Genomic DNA, 19,549 nt, shown 5'->3' on the forward strand with positions numbered 1-19,549 from the left:
TTCAAAATATCATACCCAACAGGGATGAAACCATGCAAGCATCTCATGGATGTCATAACAACACGGCTGGCATACCTTCACTGGTAGTCAGAATCACTCAAGTGGAAGGCCATGGCATAATGACTTCATGGAACGAATCCTGGACCAAACACGGTCAGAAAGTCACTGTTTCTAATTTCATCTTGAACTCTCCCAAGAGTACTGAATGATCTTGGGCTATTCATTTAGGCTTTTTGAGCTGATTTCTCAAACTATAAGCTGTCTGAGCTGATTATTTCCAAAAACTGTTAAGAATCAAATTATATAATAGACACAAAAATAGTTGAAAAACTGAATAGTGAGCCACAAAAATCTAAGGTAAGAAGAACCAACACCAAGAGATTAGGCTGCTGACTGTGAAAACATCCGAAGATTCAAGACCAAAATCACAATTTCCTTGGTAATCAGTACAAAACCAGGAAAGTTCCTGTCACATGGTATTAATACTAGGCTTGTATTATACTGGGCTTATTCTGAACATAGCAAATGGGAAGGAGAACTAAAGGCAGAGGCAGGGCAGCCCGGGTGGCTTAGCGGTTTAGTGCCGCCTTCAGCCCAGGGCGTGATCCTGGATACCCAGGATCGAGTCCCGCGTCAAGCTCCCTGCATGGAGCCTGCTTCTCCCTCTGCCTGTCTCTGCCTCTGTGTCTCTCATGAATAAAAAAAAAAAAAAAAAAAAAGACAGAGGCAGCCTGAGTTGGAGAGGAAGATCAGAAGAAGACTTGTTCTTAAAAGCTTACTGCCTTGAATAAAGCTCAAATTCCTTAGTGCAGCATATAAGACCCTAACACCTGGCCCCAGCCACATATTCAGTCCCATTTCTTTCTAGTCCCAGTAATATACTCCAGATTGAGTGACTCTAGACACTGTGCTAACTCCCAAACATAGTGTACACATCAGTGCCTCTGGGCTAGCCCCCCACCACGGTCCTTTGGCTGAGATGGCCTTTTTCCAGTTCTCTAATCACCTTGCCTCACCTTTACACCATTGTCTACCAGTCCTATTTCTTTTGGTCTTTTAGTCCTTGATTGAAGTACAGTCTTAAAAATAAATTAATTAAATAAATAGGGATCCCTGGGTGGCGCAGCAGTTTGGCACCTGCCTTTGACCCAGGGTGCGATCCTGGAGTCCCGGGATCGAGTCCCACATCGGGCTCCCTGCATGGAGCCTGCTTCTCCCTCTGCCTCTCTCTCTCTCTATCATGAATAAATAAATAAAATCTTAAAAAAAAAAAATAAATAAATAAATAAATAACACAGTCTTACTAAATTGATTTCTCTGCCTCCTATAGTTTTTAAGTAGCAAGTCTATCCTCTTTCCTTTTGATTTCTCTGCCTCCTATAGTTTTTAAGTAGCAAGTCTATCCTCTTTCCTTTTTTGCTATTATCTTTATTTACATAATAGGGTTTTTGAAAGTTCAAGTTTTGCTAACTAGACTGTAAGCTTCTTGAAAGAGAGGAGCCATTTCCAATCCTCAGAATACCATCTGCAAAAAGTATAATTCCTTCCATATAACATGTGCTTCATAAATGTTTGTTGATATAAACAAAGTGATCTGAATACACTATACTAGAAGACAGTGAGCAGTACTCTAAAACCCCAGTTATTTCTAAAGCAATCTCAAAATTTCCTCCTAATGTAAAATCTAAATAAATAGAAATCTTAATTCAGGACAGGAACAGAAAAACTGTGTTTCTCATAACCAATCATGCTATCAACAGAGACCAAAACAACCTTTAGGACAATGTGATATCCTTCCCCAAACCCTGGGGCGAGGTGGGTGGTGGTGGTGGTGGTGGTGGTGATTTCCTAACCTCAGCTCCTGCTATTTCCCAACTCCATTGTACACACCTAACTTTAGAGATATCAAAACTATTTGTAGTTCTCCAACAGACCATGTTCTCCCTTAGGTATTGTTCCTAAGGGGTGTCTATCATTCTATATGTATGGAGTATCCTCCCAGAAAATGCCTTTCATCCTCACATTTTAGCTGGAGAATGAATTTCCTTAAATCTTCCCTGATTTCTTCAAAGACTTAGGAAAATCTTTACAGAAACACTCACTTCCAATCTCACCCCAAAAACCTACATCTCCATTTTATCCATGATTACATTCCAAAAATTATTTCTTTAAATGCCTGGCCCAGATACAAATTATCTGGAAGATAAGACTGGTTCTCTTTGTTTTTGCATATCCAGCCTGTAGACAACTCAATAGATACTATGTGAATGGATCAAAGATGAGTTAAGGCACCGCCCATTAAACAGACATCATTTATCTACAAATAGCTAACCTGCCAGTAATGGGTTCAGAACCTAGTGCTCACCTATTCCTATATTAGGAGGAGGCAGACAAATTCAGAATGCATTCCCAGAAGTTTTCACTGCATGAGTATTACTCTCACAGAAACGATACCATCCATGAATACAGTTCCAAGCTGACAACCTCAAGCCCTATTCTATTTGAAGGCTCTAAGATAGTTAAAACTTCTAGTGATTTTAGGATTTTCAGTGCTAGAAAACATAATATTAATATAAGTTCCCTGCCTATTTTGTAGACCTTTGTGGGCTAGACTAAAATCTTAGATCTTCGTTTTAGTGTAAATACCTTTTGAAAAAGATATTCTAAGTTCCAAATCACTGTGGACTTCTAGAACACATTTCAAATCAGAGGCTTCCTTTAAACAATGTTCTCTTTGTAGATGAGACATTTCTCACGTGTCAGTGGGCTTTCCTCCTCCTTCCTTTTTGTTTTTACTTCCTTCATCCTCTGCTGAAAAATCACCTCAATAAAGCCCAAATAAAACAATCTTCTGGAGGGAAAACTCACACATGCTGTATTCACATATATGTTCTAATCTCAGCTGGGCCCTCAACACTGCTGCGCTTTTCCTGCATTCCCCCTGGACTCCTTAGTTCCTTGAGCGCATTGGGGTTGCCTGCCCCAAAGCTGCTTTGCTTTTGCACACACCACCACCTCAAACCTGTGTGCTTTCACTTACAGATGACCCTCGGCCCTCACTTCATAGAGAAAAGTAATGGCAACTGGACATGAGTTCCCTCCCTGCACATCTATCCTCTCTAATTGTAATTTTCCAATGAAGGACCTCACCATCTAGCAGACTCACAGACTCATTATCTCAAGAGCATCCTTATGCCTAGTTTCTAAGGAAGATATCATCACACCTAATTGACCAAAGGATGAGCAAATTGAGGATCAAAGAATTCAAGGAGGTGTCCACAGCCTGAGGGCTACTAAATGACAAAACAGAATCTGGTTCTCTTGCAATGCCTGGGTGGCTCAGTGGTTGAGCCTCTGCCTTCGGTTCAGGGCGTGATCCCGGGGTCCTGGGATCAAGTCCCACATCGGGCTCCCTGTGGGGAGCCGGCTGCTCCCTCTGCCTATGTCTCTGTCTCTCTCTGTCTCTCATGAATAAATAAAATGTAAAAAAAAAAAAAAAGTGCTTCTCTTGATACTGAGTTCACACTGCACTGCACCACATCTGTTTCTGAACAGTCACAACTTGTTTTCTCAATTCTCCTCCACATGTCCTATGGTCTAGTTGAACTGGGTAACTAAATCTACCTAAGCACAAACAAACTTGACTTTGCATCTTTAAAAAAACAAACACAACCTTTTTCTGATTATTAAATATATGCTCATTACAAAAAATCCTGGAAAACAGAAAAGAACAAGATGAAAAGTTATCCATAATAAATAGTAATGAACAATTTACAGAACTATATACTATATGGGTGAATCATACATGTTGAGTGTGAAAAATTAAGACACAAAAGAGTACATGTTGTAGGATTCCATTTATATAAGGAACAAAACCGGTTAAAACTATGTAATGCCACTGAAAATTAAGAGCACAAGGGGGCCTGTGGGAATGATGATAATGTTCTACTTTTCTTTTTTTTTTAAGATTTTATTTATTTATTCATGAGAGACACAGAGAGGCAGAGACACAGGCAGAGGGAGAAGCAGGCTCCATGCAGGGAGCCTGACATGGGACTCAATACCGGGTCTCCAGGATCACACCCTGGACTGAAGGCAGTGCTAAACCGCTGAGCCACCCGGGCTGCCCTATTCTACTTTTCAATCTGGGCACTTGTTACATGGGTAAGTTCAGTGTGTGAAAATTCAATGAAGTATGTAGTTTGGATATGTATGTGTATACATAAAATACTCTGCCATATGCAATTATGTATGTAATACAGCCTCAATTCTCAATAATAGGCTTCCACAGATTATATCACCTCTCCCTGTATCTTCTACAAAACCTCACTCTTGAGTACAGTAAGTACTATTTGTTGAAGTGTTTTCAAAAGTCAAATAAAATATCCATTCCTACCAACCCAAATTTCAGTATCACCTTAATCATCCATGTAACATGAATGTTTTAGTCTTCAGCATTTTAAATTTTTTGTTTAGTCTACACAACTAAATGTTTATAGGCAGTTTAGCATGGTTCCCTTTGAGAGTGTAAATACTAGCTAGCATAGTGAGCTCATTCAACAACTAACAGTGCCATGATCCGAGAATCTAGGGAGAATCAGACAAGTTCCTGCCATCAAAGAGCTTATAGTTACTTGGCAGATAATTAAATATGGATCTTACTTACTTTCAAGGAGACCCACAATCAGCAGGAAATGTGGCATGAAACACATCCTGACCTCCCTACTCCTGAGCTTTCAAATCACAACTCCCATGATGTTAGCCCCAGAGCCAAACTGAAAACTCTGCCTTGGGTGGGTGCCTTCATATTCATTAGTCTGCAGATGAATGTGTTTGCTATATTTAAAATATTTTTTGAAGTATTTTACAAACATTATTAACCCTATCATTATCTGATTATGGATAATCTAATGACATGTCTAATGACACAAAAGTATGATAGAAACAAAAGTAAAACAATAAAAATAGTTGAGAGTGGTGAAAAATATTTTTCTTTTTTTTCCCCTTTTACATATGGAATGAGGACTGGGAAGAATGATGAAGGGCAAAGGATCAATGGGGCTGAGGGTGAAAAAGGCTAACCTATGCCTATTATAACCTAGCAGTAATAATCAGTCAGAATAGAGAAGACAGATTTTCAGAAGTTTTTCCATTTTGAATGTACAAGATGATCACTGCTAAAGGTGGAAACTTGGCTCAATGTTAGTTCAGGAGGCCAGGAAATTGTTCTAGAACAGAAAGGGTGAACACAGCCAAGACTGAGCCCACTGAGGCTCCTGTAATTCAAGAGGTAAGGAGTGAAGTTGGATTCCAAGGGCTACTAAGGGGCTCCCCAGGGCTCCAAAGAGACCATGAAGGAGCCATCTGCCTCAAGAGATTTTTAATGTAGACAAAGCTGCTCCACTTTAAAAAAAAAAAAAAGGATGCCCCACTGTACATCCAACAGCAAGGGCATAACTGGTTATAAAGCTTCAAAGAACCAACTTACACTCCTTGAACTGCACCGGGGGACTGCAGGCTTAAAGTCTTCTTAGTCACTTTGAACCTGTGAACAAATGAGCCTCTCAGAAGCTCATCTGTTTGAAATAGAGAATTTCTGAAATTACAACGCAAAGAAAGAAGAGAAATATGCATACATATGGTACAGAAAGAAAGCAAGATGGACTTCTAAGGGAGTGAGCACTTCCTTCAGGAAGAGAGGACAGCCAGGCTGGGTTTTAAACCTACAGAGTATGGGAAAGAGAGAGATTGAACCATTTTTTTCATGTGATCAAACAGCATATTTAGATGTTTCAGCATTAATGCATCAAACAGCTTATAATGTAATCCTGTTATGGTCTAGCACAAAGGACAGGTGAGGGAGAAGAGCTGGAGGGAGGCCAAGCAGGGAGGCAGGGTGGCCACCTGGCCAGTCCAGGACAGAGGACTAATGCCAGATTTCAGAAGTCCTGTATGCTATAACAAGAGTCTGAACTCAACCCTGAAGGCATTAACAGAGCTGAGTTTTTAACAAATCAGTGACACAGTAAGATTTCTGTATCAGTGCTCATCTGCTGATATGTGGAAGATGGGTCTCAGGTGGAAAGACCAGTGATGTGGCAACAATCTAAATGAGAGATGCTAAATTATAGTAGTGAATGAAGGTGAAATGAGAAAAATTTCCTCCGCTATCCAGGAGGTAAAATCAGAAGAACAGAAGAATTAGTCAATGTGAAGTGGTGACACAGGAAAGGCAAGATTAAGAATAAGGTGGATGGTGGTACCCAGGTGAGAAATACAGAAAGGAGTGAGGAGACATGTTGATCCTGAGGAACTGCTATGTTGATCCTGAGAAACTGCTATGTGGTTCAGTAGAGAAGGGTCTAGCAGTCCGAGTATAAAATGCTACAGAAACAGATTTGAAAGTCCATCACTAAAACAGCTAGAATAAAAACAATGAGACCACTCAGAACAAGAATTCTTACATTCTTAGGATATGGACCCTTTTGAGAACCTGATGAAAATTCTCATCACTTCCCTACCCCCCAACAAAATGTATAAAAAATGAACATTTTGGAAAAAATACCAGGCAGCTTATAGGCCCCCCGCTACCCACACAGGATCACAGGTTAAGAAATCTTAGGCCTAGGGACAGGAAGGCAGGTGGGAAAAAGTTCTAAAGCAGCGCTTCTCAACAAGGATGCTACATGGCGAATTGCACAGGACATGTCTTTACCATGCTGAATGCTGAGCACTCCAGCCCAGCCTCTGCCCACTGAACACAAGAAATACCCATAGCCTAGTCTCTGTGACAACCAAGAAAGGTCCCCACATATTTCCAAATACTACTACCCTGTTTGAGAACCACTGGTCAATAGGGAAAAAAGGAAGCAGCAAAGAAGACTGAGCCAGAAAGATCCGAGATGGGAGGAAAAGCAGATCTATTTCTCAGTAAGTCATCCTCATTTCCAAAATACATCCATAATATGACCAGTCTCCCTACTAGCACCTCAACTAAGCAGTCCCTTGAGTGAATTACTGCAATCACCATCTTCTCCTTTTAAAAAAAAAAAAAAAAAAAAAAAAGATTTATTTATTCATGAGAGAAACACACACAGAGAGAGAGAGAGAGAGAGAGGCAGAGACACAGGCAGAGGGAGAAGCAGGCTCCATGCAGGGAGCCCGATGTGGGACTCGATCCCAGGTCTCCAGGATAAGGCCCTGGGCTGAAGGCGGCGCTAAACCGCTGAACCACCCGGGCTGCCCTTGCAATCATCTTCTAATTGGTCTTCCTACTTCTTTTCTTCTCTTTTCCTTTTTTTTTTTTTTTAAGATTTTTATTTATTTATTCATGAGAGACACAGGCAGAGGGAGAAGCAGGCTTCTTGTGGGGAGCCTGATAACGGGACTCAATCCCAGGACCCTGGGATCACGACCTAAGCTGAAGGCAAATGCTCAACCACTGAGCAACCCAGGCGTCCCCCTTCCTTCCTAAGTCACCATGCTGTATATTACATTTCCTGGACATATATACCTTAGAAGCACAAGTTTGTACCTTCTGACTCCCTTCATTTCAACCCATTTCAACCAATTCCACTTCCCACCTCTGGGAACTACCAATCTGTTCTCTGTACCTATGAGTTGGGTGTTTTGTTTTATTTTTAGATTGCACATGTAAATGAAATCATACAGTATTTGTCTTTCTCTGTTCCTTTCACTTGAAAGCATAATGCTTTCCAGATCTGTCCATGTTGTTGCAAATGGCAACATTTCCATTCTTCTAGCTAAATCATATTCCTTTATTTTTTTCTTTATCCATTTTCTTTATCCATTCATCAACTGATTGACACTTAGTTGTTTCCATGTTTTGGTTACTTCTATTCTTATTTCCCCTGACAAGCCCCTTCCACATGCAACAAAATGAGTCTTTTTAATTTTCCCAATTGTATTTAATAAGCATTTTTATAATACTATCTGTCATGCTGTTTTTTATAAATATTAAGTCATTTCATCTTCATAACAACATTGTGAACTAGGTACCACTCCTATTCCCACTTTACCGATGAGGCACAGAGAAGTTATAGAACTATCACAAGGTCACAGAGCCAGCCAGTAAGTGCAGGGCTGGGAATTTAATTTAGGTAGCTGGCTCCACAGTTCATGTTCTTGCCTCCTACTCCGTGCTTCTCTCTAATTCATTCATTCCTCTGTTCAAGATCTTCACCTGTCCTCTCAAAAAGAGTAAAAACCAAGATCCTTGTTAGAGCCAATAAGTGCCTGGTATATGGACCCCATTACCTCCTCTACCTTGTCTCCTGCTTCTGTCCCCTGCCTTCCCAATATTCCCAGCCTCACTGATTTGGCAGCTATGATATGGGCACAATTGTATGCACCTTCTTCAGTGCCTCTGTAGTCACTGTCTCCTCTATGGGGACTGTTCTTCCTCAGACAGCTGTGGAGTTATTTCCTTCACTTCATTAAGGTCTCTACTCAAATATGTTCTCACAAATAAGAACTTCCCGCCCATCTAATATCAAATACTCCCATCCCCAGCATTTTCAATTTCTCCAACTTGTTATATTTTTTCCCTCTGATGCATTTATCATCCTATAAAGAATGTAAAATTATGCATTCATTATCTAACTTCCTCCAGTAGAGTGCACTTTCTATGAGGGCTGTTTTGTGTGTTTTGTTCTCTGTTACAGTTCCCTGCATGGAAGGTCAGGCAGTTCACTTCTGAATGAATGAATGAATGAACAAAGAGAGAGTGTTGACAAGAAGTCTGAAGACAGAGGGAGATGGCTCAATAGTGTAAACATACTACAAAAAGCTTCTGTTATATTAAAGGGAACAAGTTTCCAATGATTTTGGCTATTAAGAAATTGGTTTCTGTAGCAAGAAATGTTTCCAAAAAATGATAGTTAGCTGGGGAGTGAGTTGGTAGGTAATACAGAAGCATTAAACACAAACTCCTGTCAGAATGTGGCTAAGAAAGCAGATAGCTAGAAGGAGTAGCAATGTCAAGAAAGATTTGAGCATATTCTTTCCAGGCTGAGGGTAAAGAGATAAGGAAAGATGAGGCTGAGATTCAAGAGAGAAGGGATTACTAATAGAGAATGGCCTAGGGGATAGCCAACTCCAGACTGTGAGGGATGAGGAGGACCATCCATGTCAACTATCAAATGCTCTTCTCCCACCCTTGGATGATCTACAATGACCATGTTCTCTTCTGAGACCATTGGTCTGGACAGATTATGGAGTATCTATCCTCCCCAGAGAGCACTGCAGCCTCTTTCAGACTCCTAGTTCAGACAGAACCAGTATATACAGTTTACCAGAGTTGGATAAGGGGAAAGGCACTAACCCATCACTGAGACATTTCATATGCATTCATTCCCATATATGGACACCTATAAACATCACTTTTATTCCAAAACAGCCCTGAGTGATGATTTAGTAACCCCATTTAAAGGAAATTTGAGAAGGGGTGAGCTTTATAACTACACCAAGGCTACCCAGGTCCAGTCAGGCTTTTTTTTTTTTTTTTTAAGATTTATTTATTTATTCATGAGAGACACAGAGAGAGAGAGGCAGAGACATAGGCAGAGGGAGAAGCAGGCTCCATGCAGGCAGCCTGACGTGGGACTCGATCCCAGGTCTCTAGGATCACACCCCCGGCTGAAGGCAGAGCTAAACCACTGAGCCACCCAGGCTGCCCTCTAGTCAGGCTTTTAACTGAAGCAGGCACTCGGAAAGGTTTACATAAAGGCTACAGTAAGGAAACTAGAAATTTTATTAAACACGACCAAAACACATTCATTCTTAAGTATAGGATTTAGTTGCTTTTCCTTTAGTTTGTGTCATCTGGCTGATGACACAAACTAAATGTCACCATGAATGTCAATTGATAAAATAAAAAGAGATACAACCGACAACTCATTTTCTACAAAGAAAAAAACAGTCTTTTTAATAAATGGTGGTAGAACAATTAGATTTTCATATGCAGAACAGAAAATGAACTTCAATCCAAAACTTACTCAATATAAAATATTAACTCAACAGACCAAACACATTAACAGACACCTTGCCAAAGACATAGACATGGCAAAAAAAGCATATGAAAAGATGCCCCACATCAAATGTCATCAGGGAAATATCAGTTAAAACAGCAATAAGATAATACTATACACCTATTAGAACGGTCAAAATACAAAACACTGAGTACACCAAATGCTGATAAGGATGTAAAGGAACAGTAACTCTCATTTGTTGCTGATGGGAATGCAAAATGGTACAGTCGCTTTGGAAGACAGTGTGGCAATTTCTTATAAAATTAAACAGACTCTTACCATATGACCCTGTAATTGTGCTCCTCTGTATTTACCCAAAGGAGTTGAAAACATGTCCACACAGAAACCTGCCAATGGATGCCTACCGCAGGTTTATTCATAATTGCCAAAACTTGGAAGCAGACATATCCTTCAGTAGGTGAATGGATAAACAGACAGTGGTACATCCAGATAATGGTATATTATTCAGTGCTAAAATGAGCTATCAAGCTTGAAAAGACATGAAGAAACATAAATGCATATTAGTAAGTAAAAAAGCCAACCTGAAAAGGCTACATACCATATGATTCCAACTCTAAGACATTTGGGAAAGGGCAAAACCATGGAGACAGTACAAACATCAATGGTTTCCTGGTGTTAGTTGAAAGAGAGGGATAAAAAGACAGAGCAAGAAGATTTGTAGGGCAGTGCAGCTACTCTATGATGCCACAGTGATGAATACATGTCATTATACATTTGCCCAAACATATAGTACTTAAAACACCCAAGAGGGAACTCTAATGTAAAATCATGGATTTTGGGTGATAATGATGTGTCAGTGTAGGTTCAACTGCAACAAATGTACCATTCTGGTGGGGAATGCTGATAATGGAGGAGGTGAGACAGGTGTGAGGCAGGGAGTATATGGGAAATCTCTGCACCTTCCTCTTAGTTTTGCTGTAAACCTAAAATTGCTCTAAAAAATAAAGTCTATTTTAAAAAGATAACTTAAACCAGATCATAGACTTGAACATAAACCCTAACACTATAAAACTTCTAGAAGAAAACAGAAAATTTCTAGAAGAAAATCTCTGTGACCTTAGCTTAGGCAAAGGTTTTCTTAAAAAGGACACCAAAAGCACAATGTATAAGAGAACAAAACCATAAGCTAGACTTCATCAAAATTTAAAAATCTGGGACGCCTGGGTGGCTCAGCAGTGGAGCGTCTGCCTTCGGCTCAGGGCATGATCCTGGAGTCTGGGATCGAATCCCACATCGGGCTCCCTGTATGGAGCCTGCTTCTCTGTCTCTGCCTCTCTGTCTCTGTGTTTCTCATGAATAAATAAACAAAATCTTTAAAAAAAAAATTTTTTTTTAATTTCTTATCTTCAAAGTCACTGTGAAAATGAAAGGACAAGTCACAAACTGGAAAAAAAATCTTTGCAAAGCATATATCTGATGAAGGACTTCTCCAAAATATATAAAGAACTCTCAAAATTCAATAATAAGAAAACAATCAACCCAGTAAAAATGTGGACAAAAGTCTTGAACAGGCACTTCACCAAAGAAGATATAAAGACAGTAAAAAATACATTAAAAGATGCTCAACACCATTGGTCATTAGGGAAATGCAAATTAAAATAAAAATGAAATACCACTAATGACTATAATTAAAAAGACTAATAAAAGAATGAAAAAAAAAGACTAATCATACTAAGTGTTGGCAAGGTGTGAAGGAACTAGCATGCTTATGAACTGCTGGTAGGAAGTAAAATGATCTAATCACTTTGGAAAGCAGTTTGGCAGTTTCTGAAAGAGCTAAACATGTCTACCATGATTCTGCCATTCTACTCCTAGGTTCTTCCCCAAGATTAATCAAAGCATATGTCCATACAAGGATGATACGCAAATGTTCACAGCAGCTTTGAACAGACAAAAATTAGAAACAACCCAAATGTCCATCCACAGGTATGTATATAAATAAATTGTTGTATATTCATATAATGGAACGTTATTCAGTAATGAGAAAAAATAAACTATTCTTCTCATGTATATATCAACATGCATCTCCAAACAATTATTCTGAATGAAAGAAGCCAGACCGAAAAAGACTATATACTACATGATTCCATTCATTTAAATTCTGGAGAATGCAAGCTACTGTGCAGAGACAGAAGCAAAGCTGCTGAGGCGAGGGGATGATGGACAGGCAAGGGCTTGCAAATGGGAACGGAGAAACTTGGGGAAGGTGATGCATATATTTACTATCTTGTGATTTCATATTTATATATATAGGTTGAAGCTTATCCAATTGTACACTTAAATGTGTACAGTTCATTGCATGTCAGTAAGCTGCTTACCTCAGCTTTCCTCAGTGAAGATATTTTAAAAAAAAGAAAAGAAAAAAATCATTATATACAAAAAAGAAAAATACAGCACAAACTACTTTAGGTTTCCAGACATCTTTTTTTTTTTTTTTTTTTTTTTTGGTTTCTTGACATCTAATGGCATCAAGTATTAGAACTTGCTCCAAAAAAAAAAAAAAAAAAAAAGGAACTTGCCCCAGAAATGACCAAATTCTACCTTAAACACTGCAAATTATTCCCAACCTATCTTTCAATAGTATTTCTATGTAGGGCTTCAGAGATTAAATATCTATTCAAATACTTAAGCAAAAATTAGAGTAATATTTATTTTACTTTTCTGTCCAATACCTCTCCATTGAGAGAATCCTAATTTTTTAAGTGTATGTACTTCTGTCTAAAAAATAATTTAACTTGAAGTGATTCTCCAATAATAAATTACTATAATTAAAAATTAAACATGATTTAGCCAGAGGCCAATGACAGTTAACAAGTGACAAAATGTATCACCCACATGAATAAAACCTGGTAGGAAATTATTACAACCCTCCTCTTGTTACAACCTGTACTCATATCTGATTTCTTATCAAAACAAAGAGTTAAAACACATGCTACTGAGTAAAAAAATATTTTTCTTAATACATAAAACTTGGACAGCACTGGAGTTAATTGTAATGAGCTTTGGGATATATTTGAATGTGGCAAAAAATATATATATATATATTGCCAAAAATAAGTCTTCTAAATCCTATAGCGAGGCTGTGAAATAAATAGGTAATAGATATTATTGGTGCTATAAAGCCCCAGGCAACTTGTTCAAGGTCACCCAAAGTAACCAAGTAGGCGTGTATACATCAGGGAAAAAAGCAATTGGGGTTTTAAACAATAAATTTTTTCTACTCCACAGTAGTAGCTACTCATGGTGCAAATGTCCTAGAGCACAGAGACCTACCTCAAAGACAAATCAAAGGGCGTGCCCCTGTCTGGCCCCACTTCCAATATTTTTATACAAGTAAAATCAGGTCTAAATAAATAAAAAGGTAAGGTAATGGGTTGGGCTAGAGAGGGCTTGTCTGTCTTGCCATGCCTTCCTAACTAGAAAATAAAGAGTGTAGAAATGGGGGAACAAAAACAATTTCCCTGAATAAAGAAACAAATGTATGAAAAGCTAAAGGTTCCTTTTTATGATTTTGATCAGGTAAACTACTTACTCTTCTTCTGCGAGACCACTTAGCCCAGAGCTTGGCACATAATATGGGACTTAAAAATGGTTTTTTAGGGAACCCTGGGTGGCGCAGCAGTTTAGCACCTGCTTTTGGCCCAGGGTGCGATCCTGGAGTCCCGGGATCAAGTCCCACGTCGGGCTCCCGGTGCATGGAGCCTGCTTCTCCCTCTGCCTATGTCTCTGCCTCTCTCTCTCTCTCTGTGTGACTATCATAAATAAATAAAAATTTTTAAAAAATGGTTTTTTAATCTTCCCTGCTCTCCTGACCCAAGGGCATCCAGCTCCTTGCTGACAAAACTGAGAGTCCAGACCATTTATAAGGCAATACATTCTAGAGAAACCCAGACGTTAAGTGCAAACAAATAAATCATGAAAAAAGTAGAATCAACTTCTAAATTCTCTGTATACCTCTGACCTACAAAATACAAAACTAGAAAGGAATTGGGATTATACTCTAAGGATGCAAGGGAAAACTCTAAAAGGAAACTCAAATCCTAAGAAACAAGTCAAAAGAAAATGTGGGTGATTATGTAAGAATTAGAGCCTAGAAATATTAAGAACATAAATACTTCAGAGCAATAGTACATCAAACTAATAATGTGTAAGGAGCAACCACATGACAAAAATACTCAAAGCTTTAAGCCTTCCTTGGCCTTGGAAAGTCATGAGATTTTTTTGGCTAAAAGAAAGAATGCTTTAGTGAGAGAAAGAAAAAGAATATCCAGACGTCTGGGTGGTTCCAATTTTTAAACAACTACTCTGCAACCTTAACTAAATATTCAAATGATATCTAGTTATTTATGTAAGTCACATCAACAACTGGACAGTACTAAACATCCTTAGAACTCTCAATTTTCTACTACTTTTCTCTACCTTCCTTTGAAGTGTGGCGCTGAGTTATCAACAGCTGCTGACTAATGTATTATCATATGACATGTAAAAATAATATGACATAGTAAGATTTTTTTTTCAGTAATCCTGTGCTGATGAAAAAAAAGCATAATTACTTTAATGATGTACTCAGAAAAAGGATTATCTACAAAAGAAAATCATAAGGGTAACACTAATTAAAAGGTGTCTCAATTTATTACTATGAATTTTCCACAGAGCCCAAATGCATTAATTTTACCTGTTATCTGCAAAGGCTGTTTCATGTTATACATAACACACCAGAAAGGAAGAAAAACAGGAGAGAACCAGTCTGGCTTTTCTGTTATGAAAAGCAGATTGAACAGTGATAAAGAAGGCAATCAAGATACAAATACAAAACCAATATTATTATCTTACTCATTATAATAAGAACCACTTATTGAACACCTAACTAAATGAACCAGGCATGGAGTATGGACTAGTGAATAAACCAAGCATTATTTCTGCCCTGGAGGGCAAAAGAGAAACATTAAGTAGTTAAATAATATACAAACATTAAGAAGGAAAGATGTTTAATGTTATACTAAGATTAAGAAGGAAAGATGATTGAGCTTTGAGGGAGAAAAATAAAGGAATTCTAAATTACATGATGATAAGGGTGATAAGACATTTATAAAGAGAATATTTGAATTTTTACCCAAGGATGACAAATAGCTCAAGGACATTGTCCTAAAATAAACTAATAGCATGAGCTAGAGCCCTGAGTTGAGTCTGCTGGAGAACTGGACAATGTGGTTGGCAAAGAATGAAGATGATGGGCAGTGGCCAAATCATGCAGGACCTTATTGAAGATTTCATATTTTATCTGGAGAAATAAATGTGTTTCCCAAAAGTTTTGAAGACTTTAAACATCAAGTGACTTTTTTTTTTTTTTTTCTTTTTAGGTTGCTGGTTGGAAAAGGGACCAGAAGTGGTACAGAGTATGTGCAGAAGGCAACGGGAAAAGATAATAGAGGCTTCAAGCAGAATGTAAGCATAGTGGAGGCTGAAAATCAGACAGATTTGAAAGAGATTTTTCCATAAAAGTAGATCAGGACTTTGTGACAAGCTGGTTGGGGGAGGGGAGCGGTTTGGAAGAGGTGACAGAAGAGAAGAGAATTAAGGATAAACTCCAGCCTTCTGGCCTGAGCCACCTGCTGGATAGATGAGATGAAAATCAGAGAAGAAACTGGAGAGGTTGGGTAATCAAGAGCTCAGTTCTGGAGGAGTGTGAGATGATGCCATTTATTGGCTATGATGTACCAGGCACTATATTAGATATTCTACGTATCACAGCATCCCCTTTAGCAGCAGTATCCCCATCTGACAAAAAAGAAACTGTAGATCATCATGTTGAAGTAGCATGCCGAACTTCACTCAGTTCAAAGTGACAAAGTCACATTAGCCACCCAAGTCTGGTTGGCTGACTGTGGAGTAAGCATTCCTTCCACTATACACAGGTCTTGGAAACTGTATCTACATTTTGCATTTTGCAATCTATTTAGAGTTGGAGCAAGCTAGCACCCAAGGAGAGCAAACAGGTGATACATTATTTTTTTAAAATCCAAATTCTCAGATTTATGATGCATAATGTTTTCCTATCCCATTCCTATCCCCACTCCACTTGTATCAGCAATGTTTCGAACACCAGGAAGGTATCTAGGACCTTAAGGTTTTACAATAAAGGAGCAAAGTCACTATGCCAGGAATGAACCATAAGAGCAACAAATAGCCAGCAGCAAACACTGTTTCTACTCTCAAGCCATAGACACATCAACATAAGAGAGATCAATTGAGCAAGAAATTCTGAAAAACTGTTTCTCAAAAATGGCTAAGGCATTCAAGTCAAAAATTAATGCAAGCTACCCAGTACAGAAGACTGCAAGGGCCAAGTGCTGAGATTCCCATTAAAAAATCAAAACCTTCAAAGAACAGAATGTTAGGCAAAAAGAAATGATACCACAACTGTGTAGAATTTAATATATGCAATTCTCAAATATCTCAGCAAAATACCAAATTCAGTAAATATGCACACTAAAAGCAACCTAAACATTCTCTCTTCTTTTTAAAAGCTTTTCCCTGCAGCATGATGACACTTTAGCAAACTGAAATGCCTTTCCTATCTGCAGAGTCTCATGATTTTCTCCCTCTCTGGGCTGATGTCTCCCTCAGCTACTGAAGCCCAGAAATTAGGCTTGATTAATGAACCTAGAAAGAACTTAATGCATTACTAACAATTGTGTCTATTATTGAAAGTTCCAGCTTGAGACTCTTGAAAGGGGAGAAAATGAGGAAAGGGGAGATTTTGGAAAGGTTTTATCACCTACATTACAAATTATATTTTGGTAGGGTCTGATCCTGCAACAGAATAATCAGATTACATTTAGTCTTCTTAAGGTGGGGTATGGTCATATGTAATTTTCATGGTTTGGGGACAGTCTGCCATGGAGATAAATAAAAAGTAGCATTAATATGTCCACTAAAGGATAAACACACAAACCACCCTCCAAAATGATAGTACTACTGCGTCCTTCGTCCTGATTCTTGCATCCACCTGGCACTCCTCCCTGCAGAGGTCTAGCTGGCATTCATTCCTGCCTCACCCAGGCAAAAGACAGGATGCTGAAAATCCATTTAGAAAGCTTCCCATTTTTTATTCCTTCATAACAGGATGGCCAACTCCTGGCAACTAAAAGATGAAAGACTCTAAAAAAACAAAAACAAAAACAAAAACAACAAAAAACAACTACCTGAGGCCTTCTACCATAATGAATGGTTAATCCAATCGGCAGCAAAGCAGAAATCTGGTCACATTTAAAGGTCCTTTCTGGTGACACGACAGATCTAATGAGAAACTGCTGAGCCACATCACACTGGAAAATCCGTAAATGTTCCTCCTCGCTGTTACCAGGATGGAAGAATTTTTTTTTTTTTTTTTTTTTTTAAGGCTTTGATGTACTGACACAGCTAACCTGATGGGTCTATAACACAGCTATGTGCCCGGCATCTATCTCCCCTTCTAAATCCCTAAAGATCACGGGCAACACTGACCCGTAATTACATTCAACGCTTGCACTGCACAAGATGCCATTCGATGCTTGAAAAAAAGTAGTGGGTTCGCAACACCAGGCGGCCCTGTGATGCTAAAATAACAACGCAACACTCGACTACGAACCCAGGTACTCGGCTTGGACGCTCCGGTGCCGCACAAGGACCCACATTCCAGGCTCACGTTCCTTCGGCTTGAAGCCCTAGTAAGCTTTCTGCGATGCACCCTCGCAAAGTTTCTAGGCTGCGACACGGAATGTTGCAGACTCTTGCGGACGCCCCCTCCCCTGACCGGTTGGCGGCAAGGGGGAGCACAGGGACCGAGGATGGTGAAGCGTTCAAGCAAAATTTGAAGACCCAAAATGCCAAAAAACGTGTTTGCGGAGAGGAAAGTGAGCTGAAGCGTTCACCAAACGGCCGGCCGCCAAGCGAGCACCCGATTTCCATGGGGGGGGGGGGGAGGAATACATAAATATATATATATATAAATTAAAAAAAAATATATATATATATATATATACTAAATGCTATACATTCCCCGGGCCAACAAAAGTGGCCTCCAAACTCGCCTGCCAAGGACACTGGGAGGAAACGGAGCCGCAGGGCGCGAGCCTGTACTTCTCGCTCGGAGGCGCGTGTGCGGCGGGGAGGACGCGCAAAGGCCGACACGACGCCGGGGAGAAGGTGAAGCGGGCGGACCTGCGGGCCCGCGGGGAGACCCGAGGTGGAGACCGAAGGCTGACGGGGCGGGGAGCCGGGAGCCCCGAGGCTCCGGGAGGTGCAGGGACGGGTCCCGGACGCTGCCCAGAAACCGCGGCGGCCGAGTAAAGTTAATACTTACTCAGTTTCGCAACTGCGCCGCCCCCGCAGGCCGCCCGGCGGGGCCGCCCGGCCGGGGCGCTGGGGACGCGGCGGCGGCCGAGGCTCGGCGGCCGCCCAGCGCCCGTCCCGGCCGCGCCTCCCTCCGCCGCGCTCGGCCGGCCGCGCGCCCCGCGCTGGCGGGAGGCCCCGGCTGCCGGCGCGCCCTCCTCGCGCACCTCCCGGCCGGCGCTAGGTGAGCGCGGACGCCCGCGGTGTGGCTGCCGCCGAGTGCTAGCGCGCGGGCAGCGGCTGCGCCGCCCGCGGGGGCCGCCGCCGCCGCCGCCGCGGCCCGTCAGGCGAGGCTCGGCGAGGAGCGGGGCGGCGGGCGCTGCGCCGGACGGCGGAGTCGGCGGCCGGCTCGTTCCCGCGGCCGGTGCCTCTGGGCTGGGGGCCGGGCTGGGGGCCGGGCCGGGCTGGGCGGCCGGGCGGCTCCGCCCCTTCGCCGGGCCGCGGGCAGAGCGCGCGAGAGGAGCGGCGCGGGGGCGCCCCCCTCGGCCGGGCGCTCGGGTTACAGCCGCGGCTCCGCGGCTTCTCCGCCCGCGCCTCGCCGGTTCGCCGGCGCCCTGAGAGACATTGTAACGGAACTGGGACGCCAGCGCTGCATTGTGGGAGCTTTGAAAGCGGCGGGGGGGACGCGGCGCGGCGCGGCCGAGCTCCCCCCGGCCGGCGCCCCCTGGCACGCGGCCCCTCCGCCGCTCGGCGCGCGCCACGGCCCGGGCCGCCGAGGCCTGTGGACCAGAAGTGCTGAGGCGACCGGCGCCTACTGACTCACAGGAGCAAAATCTTCCACAGCCCGGGGTGAGACTCGTAGAACTGCCCTCTGCGGTCATCCCGGAGAGTAGGAGGCTTTTTCTGCAGACGCTTAATAAAGAAAAAGAAAAAGAAAGAGAGAGAGAGAGAGAGAGAGAAAAAAAAAAAAAGCCTTTCCATCCCCCCAAGAACCGGGTTTTGAATTGCTTTTCATCTGGAGTGGCAGTGATTCAGCGGCCCCCTCCTCAGCAGCAGGCAGTGACAGAGGCAGGAGACGAGAAACACAGCGAATGAATCAGACGTGAGTAACCCGAGTTTAGAAAGAGCTGGGCTCGGATTCAGAAAACTGCCTCCCCCTCCCCCCC

The 19,549-nt window shown here is 41.5% G+C and overlaps 1 protein-coding gene across 1 annotated transcript in view; it reads right to left on the reverse strand.

Annotated features, from left to right (window-relative positions):
• LOC125753873 (translation initiation factor IF-2-like) overlaps positions 1–19,264 on the reverse strand; it is a 66,121-nt gene extending 46,857 nt beyond the window's left edge. Inside the window, exon 1 of the mRNA XM_049102890.1 lies at positions 18,415–19,264. Coding sequence (XP_048958847.1) covers positions 18,415–19,264 — 850 coding nt within the window. The remainder of the gene's footprint in view (positions 1–18,414) is intronic.
• Between the last annotated feature and the right edge of the window lie 285 nt (positions 19,265–19,549).

The sequence above is a fragment of the Canis lupus genome, chromosome 27, assembly GCF_003254725.2.
Source record: "Canis lupus dingo isolate Sandy chromosome 27, ASM325472v2, whole genome shotgun sequence".
Lineage (NCBI taxonomy): Eukaryota > Metazoa > Chordata > Mammalia > Carnivora > Canidae > Canis > Canis lupus.